The 16,150-nt window shown below is 42.6% G+C and overlaps 2 protein-coding genes across 3 annotated transcripts in view; one reads left to right on the top strand and one right to left on the bottom strand.

The window, feature by feature from the left end:
- Positions 1 to 6,314: 6,314 nt before the first annotated feature.
- Positions 6,315 to 16,150, top strand: part of LOC122621966 (synaptotagmin-like protein 4) — a 48,289-nt gene continuing 38,453 nt past the window's right edge. For both annotated transcript variants that reach the window (XM_043800021.1, XM_043800022.1), the window contains exon 1: positions 6,315 to 6,468. The gene's annotated coding sequence lies outside the window, so the exon portion shown is untranslated. The remainder of the gene's footprint in view (positions 6,469 to 16,150) is intronic.
- LOC122621967 (plectin) lies at positions 13,181 to 14,898 on the bottom strand. Its single transcript, XM_043800026.1, has one exon. It carries the CDS (start codon positions 14,739 to 14,741, stop codon positions 13,275 to 13,277), a length of 1,467 nt encoding a protein of 488 aa, XP_043655961.1. The 5' UTR covers positions 14,742 to 14,898; the 3' UTR covers positions 13,181 to 13,274.

Consider the following 16,150-nt stretch of genomic DNA (forward strand, 5'->3'; position numbering starts at 1 on the left):
ACGCACGTATCGCACATTTGGAGACCGTAATTTATGGCTCCACAGTTTGCGGTGGCACTTCTCCGAGCTTCGAACGCCGAGCTCCGGACTTCGCGGTCCACAGTCCTGTTCCCCTTTGTGCTCTGGGATAAGCCCAGTGGTACACGTATGCCATGGCTTACCTGCAGGCACTTGGCCGACAAATCACTCGCGTCTGCCACTGGCGTTCACCCAGTCATCCCATCCAGTCTGTAAGTCCCAGCAGGTTCGCCATCGCCATCGCCAGCCGGGTGCTCTAAATTGATATGCGCGGAAAATTGTTCCCATTTTTCGGGGGCAGACGCCTTTTTGTTAAACGTATTAACAGTGAAGTTTCGATTAGTGAGCCTATACCAATTAAATGTTTTTAGTAATAAATAAGAAAGTACTGAAATGGCCAAAAAAGAGTTAATTTAGCTTTTAAAAGTGTCTAAAAGTATGCTATGAACGCAATACAGGGCAATTGAAAAGTAAGACTGCATTGTAGCATACTTTTGTGCTATTTCGAAGTAATACAAATATTCCGATATTATATTTAGATAACTATTTTCACGCTGGAAATTTCCCCCGTGGAAGAAACCGTACTAATTGGCAGCTTTCGATTGTATACTTCTTCATCTCCTGCTAGTGCAAAGTAGGGAAATAATGGTGGACGAAAGCCGTTCGCGCTCCACTGAATATATAGTTAAAAGGGAATTCAATTGAGGAGCTCGTTCGCCAAAGGGAGCATTTACTGTACTTAACAGAACGGCATCCCCTTCGGCGGGGCAAGAATCTTTCCATTCAGCTAAGTTCCCCCATCTGCATTTCAATTTCTTGGGGCATACTCGCGTCCTCGTGCTGCTGGATTTCGTGACCCTGGCTGGATTGTTTGTTGTTCTAGTTCCAGGGCTTTTCCGCCCGCTTTTAATGCGTCGTTAGCCGAAATAGGGAACAGGTGGGGCAAGGTCGGTGAAAAAGGTGGATGATGGGTGGTGGGATCCGAGTTTTATGCTGCATTGGCATTCAAATAACTGGAAAGTGTTTTCATTGTCACGCCGACGCTGCCGCAAAATGGAAAGCAATTTTATTGTCCTCTTTTCTTCTTGTGCGACATTCGTTGACAGTGCTCGTACACGTTTTCGCTTTTAGACAATTATTTTTAAGGCCTACGAATCGATACAATGAGTTCAGTTTACCATGACGACATTTCCACACCTTAAGCCTTGACATTGCTCAGTTTCTATGCCGTATTTAAAAGAAATACCCTGAAAAATGGCAAATTTTATTGAAGATTGAAGACAAAAACATCTATATTCCTGGCCGTACAAACTGTCTATTTGAAGATTTTGGTAAACAATCGAACGAGATGATTTATTTCGCATTCTTTAAATTTAATATTTCCTGCAAACGAATTAATGGCTACGAAACAATGATGCGGGAAAGCCAGTTTTACTGCTGCATAATTAATTATTTTTATGATATATTACGTAATGCAATCACAGCAAAAAGGCATTACAAATTTATGAGGGTCATTAATGAGTCGACGTGCTTTGACGACTTGACATATATTGTACTTGCGCCGAGTACTTGCTCCTTTTTGCCAACTTAGTACGCTTTAATGACTGGTTTGTTGCGGCCATCATATAAACATATAAGCGGCTCCATTGGCCCTGTCGGCACAAGTAATCTAAACACATAAATCCCTTCCGCCGGCAACAAAGTTGACTGCCCATCCGATTCCTTTCGTTGGCCTGGCTCATTTGGCGAGTGTTGCGCCTTCCAGTCGCCTCTGATTGCTTAATCGTGTTGGGCACTGTTGGGGCGGAAATAGCTAAATTGAAAAGCGCCATTGGAGATTGGCAGCGGGCGCAAGGCGACAGGCGAAAGGCGACAGGCGAAGGGAAGTGCCTGCCGGCCAGCAGGTCACATGTGGCAGGTCCTGCGATGTCCTTTATTCTTTGCAGCCGTGGGTGGACATCGATCCTGCTGGGACAACAATTGATGAAAGCATTCCCATTAAGCCAACTAGGTCCACCCTTCTATGGAACTGTAAAAGGCCAAATGCTAAAGGGCTGTAGTACCCGCATTGCTAAAGTTTGGGTTATGCAAAAACGCCGATTATGAGAGAGTTTATGCTGCACTTATTACCAACGTACATATGCAATTTATTATCCTTTATATTATTATATATTATACTAAATGCAGCCAATAAACTGACTTAATATACTATGTTTCTCCGACTTTCTGGGTAATCGAATAGTGCTTAAACTTGTGTATTTTATCCTAATGGCAATTTCCTAATTGGAGCTTAAAATTGCAACTTCCTAATTGGAGCTTAAAACAAGAGAGAACGCTATAGTCGAGTTCCCCGACTATCTGATACCCGTTACTCAGCTAGTGAAAGTGCGAAGGAGTCTTCAGCACTGACAGTTTTTGGCGGTTTGTGGGCGCTAGAGTGGGCGTGGCAAAAAGTTTTTTGGCAAAGCGATAGAAATTTAGAAGACTAATACAAAAATGAAAAAATATCAAAACATTTTTCAAAAGTGTGGGCGTAGCAGCTTTGGGCGGTTTGTGGGCGCTAGAGTGGGCGTGGCAAAAAGTTTTTTGGCAAATCGATAGAAATTTATAAGACTAATACAAAAATGAAAAAATATCAAAACATTTTTCAAAAGTGTGGGCGTGGCAGTTTTGGGCGGTTTGTGAGCGTTAGAGTGGGCGTGGCAACATGAATCGACAAACTTGCGCTGCGTCTATGTCTCAGGAGTCAGTATGCTTAATCTCAACTGTCTACCTCTTGTAGTTCCTGAGATCTCGACGTTCATACGGACAGACAGACGGACGGACGGACAGACGGACAGACGGACAGACGGACGGACAGACGGACATGGCCAGATCGACTCGGCTATTGATCCTGATCAAGAATATATATACTTTATATGGTCGGAAACGCTTCCTTCTGCCTGTTACATACTTTTCAACGAATCTAGTATACCCTTTTACTCTACGAGTAACGGGTATAATTACAACTTCCGTTCGATTGAAGGTATTAACGGAGGTATTATCCTTGAAACTATTTGAAATAAATCTGTAAGCCGTTTGGTTTCTGTACTGAAAGAACAATTTATCCCCTTCTCGAAATGGCATTCTATGCAACTCATCTGCAACTAAAACGATTTAATTGAGCTGAAATTGAAATAGATGCTAGTTGAATTCCCTTGCAAGGAAAGTAATTTTAGGATCAAACATAAACTTAAACGCACAATAATTTGTATATTATTAATTTACATTGTTCTTAATTTCGGCTAGTAAAGGAAGTATCCAGACCAGCAAATCCTCTTAAAGTAAAATGTAATGCGAAATTTAAATGCATTGGACCCAAGATGGCAGCAGCAACACACTTACTTCATTTCCGCTAACAAACACACTGGCACACACAGTGTGCAAATACACGAATGGCACGAATGGTGGAGCGTAAGGGAAGGGGAGGGGGAAGGGGACCGGGGAATACACATTCATCTAGCTAATAACACTGATAATGTTGGTAATACTTGTTGAGTAAATTAAATCTAATGGAGCGCTCGTTCATCATTCGCCGGCAGAGGGAACTTAATTAAATGTTTTTGTTAGCCGCATTCGAAACGCTGCGATATTGGACGTGAAAGCTGCACAGAAGTTCTTCTGCATGTTTTCAGTTATTTGTTTAACAATAAGAAATTCTTCTGTAGCTTAGATGGCTTTTAAAAGTATTTCTTTCTCGATGGCATACAATATTAAAGTGTTATTCAGTGCATAAAATGTACATTCATTATTACCGGCATTCGAATGAAAACTAAACTAAATCTGATAACCGTGATTACACCTATCCCAAAGAAAGCAGGTCAGCAATAAGTTATCTCACCGTGTTCAGTCTAAAACTTGATAATCATTTCTGTATAGCTGAGTATTCGCACTCCGACTTATAGGTGCCTTAATAAATGCAAAACACTCCCGTTCTTTAATGTGTAGAGAGTCAGAGCTCCGCTGGCAAGGGCCCAACTACTTTGACTTGTTGCGCCGCTGAATTTCTGGATTTTGCCGTTGCTCAGCCTTGGCTTTATGCTCTGCGTTCTGGCCTTAGCATTTGCCTTGATAATGTCGTTGATTACTTTTAATTATAATCTTGCTGCTAGGCTACGCCAGCGAATCGCTGCTCATCTGCCGGGCGAACTTCCACTTTCACATCCACTTCCCGGTGAGGGCCATCAAAAATGGGAACTGAAAACTTTGGCTCAGTCAGCGAAAGAGGCCTGTGAAAGCCCTCAGTTACCTCAGTTACCATGGCATGCCGGAGTATACTTTTATTACACCTGGCTTTATGGGTTTGGTCATCAGCCAACTTAATTGGCCGCTTAACGCCCACTCATCGCCTGGGATCGGCTCATTAGGTGACACCGAGTTTGTTGACCGGCTCGAAGGACCAAGAAGTGCCAAGGATTCTGTGGCGTCGGCTTTGATTACACATCACCTGACACGGGTGTCCTGGAGCACCTGCAATTTAGATGTAAATTGATGTGGAGTGCCCGGGGCAGTTCTACTCGTAATTAACGCCACATAAGCCACATATGCCAGATGTTTTGTATGGAAAACAATGGCTCTGGGGCCAGTAGACATTCCCAAAGCACCACACACCGCATGGCCGGCAATAATTAAATATACTTTTAAAATGCAATTCAACAACTATGATATTTGTCAGTGCCGCATGTCAACTATTACTGGCTATTGTTATGGTTGCAACTGCACTCCAAATTCCACTGCACTCGGGGGCATGTGAAAATGTTTTCTGCACGAATTCACACGTTAGTGGACGGGAAAGAGTGAAATCGCACTCATGTAGGCGGATATTGGACACTCTGTGGATGAAAAACAGAACAGAGCAGAACACAACTTTTTGCCGACATCGGAAACTTTAGTTCACCTAAAAAATTCGTATTTTTATTCGTAACTTTTTCGCACTGCAATCCGATAATGTATAATCGTTTTCGGCGTCCGATTATGTCAAGATAATTTATCGCAAGCCTAAAGGTTTTAAATATCAAATAGCTTAAGGATATTAGACATGTACACTGGCACGCTTTTTTTGTGATAAGTATTATCTGAGTAATTGAATTTAATAACAAACGGAAAGCAAATAGTTTTGCTATCATGGCTCGTTTCATGTCCCCACGATTTTTCCTATTAATATTATAAACTCAATTATGCAAACAAACAAGAAGTTGAAATGGGTTTGCTTTCACGTGTTTTTTGCCATAAATAGGGTTATTTGCAGAGAATCATTGAAGTCATTTCATTTGCTTAAATTTGTTTATTATATTTCTTTGCTTACAATTTCTTTCTTCCTGACTGATATATGATTCTGATATGTAGCTAGAGCAATCTTCATTTTATCAGATTTAATTTCAAGTTCCACAGAAGTGGCTAGAATCAGGAAGGAAGGGAAGGAATTTAAGAAAATATTACTGATTACCACTTAAATATTTGATATCACAGCACATGATACATTACATTACATCTACAGTAAAGCCACACTAATATTGAAATTTAAAAGTTCACTTTCCCCTGAATTCACTTTAGTGCCCTAGCGAATATGCCCTTGCAGGGATCAGATTGCCGCCGGGCAGTGTATAAATATGCACCTAAATGCATCCAGTTTGGGAACTAAGTGCAGTTCACGCGAATCCGGGCATCAAAAACCGAGGATGAGTGAGAACGAGAACAATGCGCTTTTCTGAGTGGCTTTCTCATACGTAATTAAACTGATAGCGGGCGACGTCGCCGTCGAGCATTCGGCCTAATGATAATGCGAGAAGGGCGCCTCAGGTAGCAATATCTGAGTATCTGAGTAGCAGAGTATCTAAGTATCTCAATTTCTGACCGAGAGAGAGGAAGAGAGAAAGAGCCGCTTTCAACCTGTTGCTTTCAACCGTTGTCGCTGGCCGCGTCGTTTCAATCCCAAATCCCACCGATCGACTTGGCAAACCGACTTTAGTCAACGAACGCGTCTCGAACCGAGCGAATGTCGTTCCGTTCCGCTGTTGAAAAGTAAGATACATGTGTGCGTGTGTATCTGTGAGTGCGATGAGATTGCCGGTTTAAGATTTGTGTGATTTCATTCCTTCTACCTGTGCCCCAGAAGTGCTCCTCTTCGTGTGTCTTTTATTCGGTCTGATATCAGATTCATATACACACCAATACGAATCGAATGTATCTCGAAGATACCGCACGCAGCGACTGTAATCACCATCGAGTGGATGTGTATGCAAAGTAGCAGCAACGAAAGCAACGAACCCAGCGAACTCCGAAAACGAATTGGATAATTTCTTTGCCAAACAACGCAGAATTTGGCGGATCTCCAGAGTTTGCACAAGCCATTTCTACGAACGACAAGCGGCCAGGCGGCGCTGAATACGAAAGTATCTCGCAACCAGTAAGGTAAAGAATAAAATAATCAAAGAACCAATTTAATCTGGGCTTAAGAAAGTGCAGTACGAGTTTTTTGTATGTACAAACATCTATATGTAACACAAATCTTTCGTATTATATGGTTCACTCATGTTAGATCAGATATCCCTTTGGAATTCATAGACTTTGTTCGGATCTTTTTTGCTTGCAAAACTATAGTCCAAAAAGCAAGTAGCTTCTTTGATTTAACCCGTTATTTGCTGGACTTCGATATAAAAGTATGTATATTTTCTTTCAACTGCACACAACACCATGGGCAGATGCTTTCTCTCTTTGGTTATACAAGCGATTGTAATTGCTTTCCTCACAACTTAAAGATGGAGCTTGCACAGGAGGAATCCGCAGCCGGGTTCTGATTATTTTAACGGTTTATAAATTTAATTAAGCCGCGGAGTCAAAGAACAAAGAATCAGCGTCACCGCAAAGGTACGAGATACTTAACTGTCTCCTTGTTTTTGTCCCCGGACATTTCGTCGCAACGTTTCTGTTTTTATATCGGTAGCTGTGTAATAGTATATGTGTATGTGTCTCTGGAGGGGCATATTGTGAACACACGGCACACGCGTGTGTGGATGCACCCACTCCGCCCGAAGAACTTGTATCTGGCAGATACTTTTCTGTTTTCTACTTTATTTTTCCCCAACCAGGCCGCGTCTGGTCTTGTTGTTTACCTTCCCTTGCTGCAAGCTCAGCTTAATTCTTATGCACGTCTGAGACTTTTTGATGTTTGCATAGCCGCCGCCGTGACATCGCCGAAGATTCCCCACCATTACCATTACCAAGTTCAAGATACGTTTGGAACTGGAGCTGGAGCTGGAGCTCGATTCGCAACGCGACCATGGCGATGCGGGAATTACGAGTTTGAGGAGCAATAACATTTGCTTTCAACTCGGGTTTGGCATGACTAATTCACCGCAGCAACAATGACAAATAGCGCAGGTATCTGTTGGATACAGCAGTGTATCTTGTAGGTGTGAAATGATTTGAGGGCGTTCTCGAACAATAGTTGTCAATGTTGTCAATGGAAAAGAGACTATGTAACTCTGCCCTCTGAAAATCACACAAAATATGTGTATTTGAAAGGTTTAGCTTTATTTCTCACGCCATACAAGTAATCTGTTTAATATTTATAATGCGATAAGACTTTACGCAATGGCTTAGAATCCCATTAAAGTATTAATGAAAAGTTTAAACTTCACTTTTTTAAAATTCCATGACCCTCGATTTTAAAGATACACCTATTTATAATATTTATAAAAGTATATCTGAGGGCGTTCTCAACAAAAGTCTTCAAGCTTGTCAATGGAATGAACTGAAATGTGTTTTCTACGCGAGGCACGTACTAATCATTTTGCTCATGTACTTTAAATGCTGGTTTAAGACCACATAGCCAAATCGTAATCAGTGGGAAACCTAATCATGTGAATTTATAGGATTCCTTTTATAGAAAAGACACAAAACAAATAAATTATATTTTAAATTTAATTTTGTCAAAACTACATGGTTGTTTTGCTATCTTAATTCTGTCATTTGCAGAGAGGTATTTTCCGAAAGGTATTTAACAGACTTATTCATTTAAATAAATAAACCATCTGTGTGATAAAGACACTTAAGATAAGTGGTTCAGCACGTACTAAAGTATCTTGTAGGTGTGAAGAGGGTGTGTGTTAGGCTCGTAAAAGATCGTGTTGAGCAAAGCGAACTGAAAAAAGATTATACGATTATACTATCATTAATCATAATATCTTGATGCCATTATACTGAAATAATTTATGTGCTGTGCAACGAAAAGGTGTTTAAAACCCATTTCAAACACCAAACACTACAAACACAGACTCGTTAAAATCCAATGGCACTTTATCTTAAACAAATGTAGTTGCATTAGGTATTCCTCCCACACTCGAACCGCATTTGCTGATTTCAAGAGACACGTTTAACAAGAACTCGAGTCACCTGTGTGGAAAAGTTCCCTCTCGCAATAAGACGTATGTATGTATCTCGTATTTCAGTCTGTCGGCAGCCAGATGAGTTTAATTAGCACTTTGCCGCACGGCCATCGTAAGTTGAAAAAATTCTTGACTTTCGACATGACACTGATTTTTCCAGAACGCTAATGGTTTTTTTTATATGCTAGTTTTGGAATAAACGTACTACGTACACTTGTGTACTGCTTTTGTCTTCTGCTGGGCGATAAGGTTGAAATAGGCTAAGTTGCGAGCGCTTATCAGATGCGCCGTAAAATTAAAGCACACTTGCTGAACTTATTTATGTGCCCAAGATCCAAATATTTGGACATTATGTCATGTGTATGCCGTGGGATTGGGATAAGGAGCTTGACAGTTTTCCAGATAACTTGGGGTGCATTGACCATGGAGCTGTGAACTCTGGCCGTCGCACGAGGTAATTGGAGACTTTCCATCGACTCTGACTTTGGGCCACCTTTGGGGCCACGCCCCTTCCCCTTCCCTCTTCCCTCATTAATCATTCATGAATATTCATTCCAAGCCACGCCCCCTTTCGTCGGTCCGAAAAACATTTATCATTATCATTTCGCCAGCTTCCTGAATTTTCCATCTCGTTTGCTTGTGGGCCTTTTTCTATTTCCGCTGCAAACATGAAATATCTTTTAGAAGTTGAAGTCGGCTGAGCATTTTTCCTGCCGCAGAAACTTATTATAATTTATGCAAAAAACAGTGACAGTTATTGAGTTTAATAACGATATTTTTCTTTCACTTCGCTCTGTCATTAATTTGCATTTTTATCGAAATGAAAACAGCTGCCACAACTCAGTGAGTTAGCTTTATGTGAGACATTTCTGGGCTGGCGTTTGGGTTGGGCTTTTGGCCGGTTAGATGTCTGGCAAGTGATAAACCCACATCAGAATAAGCTGGTCGCGAAAACTGTAATCAAGCCAAATGCAAATCGGGTTAACTGTGTTTTAACGAGTGTCATCAAAAGTGAGCCCAAGTGAAGATGTCTCGCCAGATAAAGTGATGAAAGTAGGGCTGTTAATCGCGGTAAAAGGTTCATTCAATACCCTTGACTAGCTACTGACTTTAAACTCAAAGCGAAATTGGCCACGATTCGTTCATTATAATGCGCCAGATCCAATGGTGCAATTATCTCATAGACATGCCAGAATAATTATAGGCAAATTAACGCTCTGGCTTTGGTCACAGAACCCAAATTGGTCAAATCACATTAAGCAGCGCAATTGAGCCGCCGCACAGTCAATCAAAATATAACAAAAAACACATAATCAGAAACAAAAATCTGGCCAAAACAAGTCTGTCAATGGCTGCCGCCGATTTTGTTTTGTTTTCGCGCGTTTTGTGCCTGACAAATTCAATGGCCAAAATGGCTGTGAAACACTTTTGTGAATGTGACGGAAAAATCTGTAAACAAGCTGCGAAATGGGGCTGATTTGAACAGTCATTGATACGTTTGTATGAACGAATAATAGCGTAGATGACTGAAGTATAAGTGTAGTCAGTAGACTAGATTTGGCACAGAATTTAATCATAAAAAGCACATTTTATTTAAAATTAAAAGTATATATTTTTCTTTACTTTAAGTGACATTTATCTGACCGCAACTGTAAGTTTTTTGCTTCTGAAAGTATTTCCACATCGAAGGCGGTCAACGGAAATGCAATTGAAAACTTGTAAAGTTTCAATGAACTTTGAGAATAGATGAATCAGAATCATTGAAATCCGTTCAGTAAATAAAATAAGCATAAGGCGCAAAAATCTTAACAATTTTTGGGGGCAGTTGCTTTGATTTGTTAGCTGCTACACTTATTATTGCGCATGCTTTTCTTTCTCTATTTTCCAATATATTTTATTTTTTATTTTCGTGGCATCAGCTGCCTTGAAGTGGCTGCAATATGTCGCCAAATGGTCTGAAATTCTTATTGAATGCCGAGTGTGGAGCGTTTTATTTCATTTTGTTTTGCCAACGCCAACGGTCAGCGGTTGAAATGTTAGCCAGATATAATGGCCATAACAATGGCCATAAGCTGGCTAAAATTGAATTGTCTCTATCTGGTGTACGTGAGTGTATCTCACTGGGGGCTAGTAAGCCACAGATGAATAAGCTTGAGCTGCACTTAACCATTTAATTATTGATTCGCTCGCAAAACGGATACATTAGCTACCCAAAGGTAGAAGTTCAAAGCGATCCCATGTGTTAACCGATGAAACTAAAGGAACCTTGTAATCTAGTTTTTAAGGGTAAAGAACTAGAACCCTTGAACCAGTGGAAATGTCGTTTACACCCACTGATTATACCAAAAATACTTTTAAAAACATAAAAAACTTTTTTATTATCTCAGCTTAAACCATCTTAATTACCTTAAATTTAATCAGATATTATGGCTATGATTGTTGTAATAATCACAAACCCTACGCGTGACTTTGTTGTCACGATTCCAGTGCGTCTGCTAAATTAGCATAATAATTTTATTAATTTCCTTACTATTATTACTACTGACTATGTGGACATTCCATGAGCAGTGTCTGCGGCGGTCGCATTCGCTGGCTTTGCATTAAAAATAATTGTTTATTTATAGCGGTCGAATGGCGCAAAACCAGTTCGAATGTTCGAATCGCAGCGCTAAGAAAGCTCACAAACAAATCGCTGCCCCAAGGGCCACAATAATGGATCGTATATTTATGTGTGCATTTACGGCAGCCAATGCTGATATCATCTTTGGATAATTGCACGCAATTTTCACTCGGCGCCCACATGATAATCGCGAGATATACATATGTACATATACTACTTTCAGCCACTTCGAACGATATCTGTGGGCTGCATTTTGCGTGGGCTTTTAGATCAAGAGGCCGCTTTTGAATGGCTTTTGAGTGGCTGCTGGCATTTTATAGCCACCAAAAGTAATTTTTATGAGCATCTATTTCCTCCGTTTGTCTTTCGGCACCGGGGACATTAGTATGCAATGCCACTGCCACTGCATTTTCCGTGTCAAGCATATGCGTATACTGGCTGCCAACCTGCCGCATTTCCACCCGCCAGCCAGCCAACCAGCCAGCAAGCAAGCCAAACCTACGAGCCATGTTAACGACATTGCATTTCCTTCATTTTCCTTAGCATTTCCATTTTCCATTCCCAGCATGGCGAGCAAACAGCTAACAACAACCCACTTCTCGGGCCTTTTATTGCTTTGTTCTCTGGCTCGCATTCAATGTCTCAGAGCCTGTCTTTCATTGTTCCCTTTTTTGGTCTGCCTCTGCAGAGAGGAAAAAGTCATAAGCCATAAATAAATGTACATATATTCTGTATTGCAATTTAAGTTTTAGTTTCTTAGTGCTCACAATAATCAAGGGACGATCACTGCAATTAGGTATATTACCATAGCCCGCAACAAAGAGGTTTTGTTAATAATTAAGAATTTTGTTTAATTTTTGTTTATTTACTATGCTGTTTTCTCTCAATGTTCCCCTTTCTGGGCTGGCCTGCAAATGGGGCCCCCAGATGCTTGTTGTGGCACGAATCCGTTGGAGGAAAGGTTCTTCGATTCGAGTGACCAACGAAGCAGAATCAGCTCAATTACTCAACTTTTGCAGATCTCGTTTCCAATTTCATTGCAATGCAAACACATTTGCAGCCACACGACGACTCAACTCCTATTAGAGCCAGCAACGCTCTTCCAGGTGGAAGAGGTGCAGACACGCCTGTGCACACAACCTCACATCTTTTTGGCCAACTTGAAGATCTGGCCCCAAAAAAAGAAGAAAAGTTTCGGCATAAAAAGTTTGCCAACCAAGCTGCTCCTCTATGACCAGAGTCGCAAAGACAAAACAACCTCACACCGTTCGGCAGACCTAACTTGAAACAGAAACTGGGTTGTGATTGTGCTGGTCGCTTCTGTAAGTCTGCACTGAAAGAAATTAAGCCTTGAACTAACCAGAACATGGACAATACAAAACTTTAGTTATTCCCAGTTAGCATGTTTTCTATGCATAGTAGGGCTACAGTTTTTACAATTAGTCGAGCTCGCAGCTACCAAAATGAGTTCCATTTCACATTTTGCAGTGCACTGAAAGCATAAATATACCTTTTTTTCTGCACGTTGAGGCTGAAACTTGGAGCCAAAGTTATTTGCAGGGAAAGTTTCCGCAAGCCGTCAAGAGCGTGTACCGAAATAGTTGCCAAAAAAGCGACTTCGCCAACATTCTTAAGCCTTCTTCGACTGCCAGTTATGAAATAAAAACCTGCCTCCTCCGGTAGCCGGCTAATGAGTCCAGAAATGGAAAGTAAAGGTTCCGCACGCAAGCCAAATGTATGTGAGCCCGGTCCAAAGTGCACTTAGGCTCCATCTGCGTGCGCTTGAAGTTCGAACCGTATTATTGTAAACAAATTTTCCAGCTGCCATGTCGGCAAACCGGTTGGTTGCTCGGCTGCGAGGAAACCTGGAAACCTGACCTGCTGCAAAAGCCTGGCCAAAGAATGGTTAAGAAAGTGAATTTCATTGGGATGGCCAATGGGATGGCGGCAGCCCCGGCAAAGTCTATTTGAAAGTGCAGAGCAGCGAAATGGAAAATTAAGCACATCCTGTGCCAGTGAGGTGCAACACATGAGGTACTGCCCGTATGCTTGATAAATAATAGCCAACTTCCAAGGGGGCGTAGGATTAATAATAAACTGAAGCAAAGAAGATAGGTGGGGATAAGGAAACTCAAGCAAAAGCGCTTTTTTTTGTATTTTCTGCCAGCGGAATACAAGTATCTAACGAGTATTAAATGAAAACTCATTAATTACTTCTTGAGGTTCAAAGAGCTGATCTCCTCTTCGGTGAGGATGGATTTCTTGAGCGCCGAAAGAACTTCAGGCGGCTGCTTGGAGAGCACCTTCATCCGCTCAATGGCCACCAGCTCATCCTGGCGATTCTGTACGTTGTACACCTCCTGGATAATGTCGGCCACCTCCTGGGCGGCAGCTTTCCTGTGGTTTTTGGCCTCTACGACCATGTGGGCCATGTCCTGGTAGCACTGGACATCCAATCGCCGCGTGTTCTCCCGCTGGGCCACCTGCATTCGATACTGCCGTTCGCCGAAGCACATGGGATCCTTGGGCATGACCAGGGCATCCTGCACTCCCTTGTCTCGGAAGAACTTCTGCTCCTCCCGCTGGCTGAGCAGCTGTTCGCGGATCTCCTGCTTCTTGGCCATCTTGGTCCTGGCCTGCTCCAAGGCCAGCGCGTTCTCCTTGGCCTTGTGCTCGCGGATCAGCAGACTGGTGATCAGCTGATCTCGGGACTCCAGATCGTGCTTGATCTGACTGAGCTGGAAGCCCAGCCGAGCGGCATTTATGTCCCTGGCCTCGATCTCTTGTAGGCGGCGTTTCCGCTCCTTGGACACGTAGGCCGCCGTAACGGGTCCCAGGGCATCAAGGAGTCCTCTCTCCGGCTTATTCTTTTGGGCCAGAGCGTAGGCCTCGCGGGTTTGCTTCAACATGGCTGCCGATTGGTCGAGGGATTCGAGAAGCACCCTGCGCTGCTCCGCCTTCGTAATTGCATCCTTGAGGCTTTCCTGCTCCACTATGTCCCTGCATTCCTTGAGCTCTAGACGACCCTCCGCCACGGACTTCTGGTGATCTTGGATCCGCTTGGTGCGACCCTCGGTGATCTGGGCCATGAGATCCCTACGGAAGATGGCTGCCTTCTGAGCCCTTCTTTGCTTCTCCTCCCGCAACTCCTTTTCCACGGCTCGCTGCTCCGCCAAAGCCTCGGCCCGCTCCCGCTGCTTATCCTCCACCGTCTGCTTGATGTTAAGGGTGATCTTGTTCTTAACAGCCAAGGCAGTGTGAGCCCGGGCCACCTCCATCTCCAGATCCCTCAGATTCGCCACATTGCGATGGAGTTGCAGACACCTGCTGGCCTCCACCTGCTGGCGGGCCAACTCCTTGGCCAGGGCCACGGTTACATCCACATCGGTTTGCTCCTGCCGCTGGCCAGGACGCAGATTACTGTTGAGCACGGCGGCTACTTCCTCCACCTGGTGTTTGACCTGTCGGTACAACGTGGCTTCCGCCCCAGACGACTGTGTACAAATACGGCACACATCCTTGTCAGAAACACAGTCGTACTCGCCATTCGGCATTGGTTTCATGTGGGTTAGCAGGTTGGCCGTGGGCTCCTGGGCGGCGGTGGCGAAGATCGAAACTCCCGGGTTATCCCAGACTCCATTGGCAACGCGATCCGACTCCGTTTGCAGATTATGCATCGTGTCTCGGGAAAAGCGAATTTATCACCTTGAAATAGAAGCTACAGGGAATATAGTAAGGTCCTTTTCGATTTATGTAGAACTTTTGTCACGGAAAATGTTATTGTGTGTTTTTAACCTAACGAAGTGTACTGACTAACTGAAGTTCGCTAGACATTTTTCAGATTTTATGAAACGACAGTTTTCGAATGGATTAATATGTCTAAGAAATAATATTTAGGCCCAACCCATTTGCCAATTATTAAAGAATATTGTATTTAAATCTAAAAAGGTTTTTTGTGGCTCTCAAGGTAAATAAATAAATAAAGAAGAAGGAATTTCCAATGCGTTCAAAGTGCTGTGAATTAAAAGGAGTGGGTAATGAAAAAAGAAGTGCCTTAGATAAAAGCTGGCTAATATTTTTATGCAGCGAGTGCATAGACACACTTCTTGATGTTTGGTAGCTGTCATTGACCATGATAAGAGAATATAACCTTCATATCGATAAGCTGGCTCACCGTAATTGAAAGCCTGTGCCTCGGTAATTTCAAATTACTTTCTCTGGGAGATTCTGGAAAGGCATTGTGGCTTTATGCAACTACTTTTCCTGAAGCTCGGCAACATGCACTCCAATGTGGGCTGTCGGAGGTCGGTGTGGACTTCCAGTGGATTTGCATATTTGAGTGGGTTTTGGGCCATGAGGCCACGAGATCTTTCTCTCCGTCTCTCGTTGCACGGCCGCATTGGGAGCCACAAGCTCGATGGGGGCCAACTTAATGGGGATATGTGCATCAAAGTAAGGCTCAAGTGCTTTCCCTTGCGGGGGCGTTGCTGCCCCGGCTATTGGCTATGTATACCTATGAATTTGCATACGAATTTGTATGGGAAATCAGAACCCAGCTAAACGATTGAGTTTCTGAGCTCGGATGCGTTGCACTCAATAGAAATAATATTTCTCCTGCATTTAAAACAGCCATCGAGCTAAAAAGGAATTTTTAATAAAAAGCCAATTATTTGCAGAGTACTGAGTGTATTGCAAAATACCTTACAGCCAACTAAACTACTAGAATTTAAATTGTATATAACTACATTAAAAACTTTTTAAAAAATTATTTTCAAGGCTGGGAAATTAAGTTATCACATAAAATCAATTTTATAAATTTTGAATTGTTTGTGCGCAATTAAATGGGGTTTCGCCGAGCTGTAAACTATGGTGGACGTTCTAGAGCGATCTGTCGACCATTTGTATCGTCTGGCTTCCATAATTTATATATAGTTATCTAACTGCTGAGCGCTGGTTAAATGCTGCCCTGTCATCGCCGTCTTCATCATCGTCGTAATCATTGGAGGCAGAAAAGAGCGCTGCTCCCAGACCATCAGTCACTGTCCACGACAGAAGCTCTTTGGAGGAGTCTCTGGGGCAGGAGGGG

The sequence above is a fragment of the Drosophila teissieri genome, chromosome 3R (assembly GCF_016746235.2).
Source record: "Drosophila teissieri strain GT53w chromosome 3R, Prin_Dtei_1.1, whole genome shotgun sequence".
Taxonomy (NCBI): domain Eukaryota; kingdom Metazoa; phylum Arthropoda; class Insecta; order Diptera; family Drosophilidae; genus Drosophila; species Drosophila teissieri.

Coding starts and splice junctions, on each gene's coding strand:
- LOC122621967 (XM_043800026.1), bottom strand. CDS start 14,741: ATGCATAATCTGCAAACGGAGTCGGATCGCGTTGCCAATGGAGTCTGG.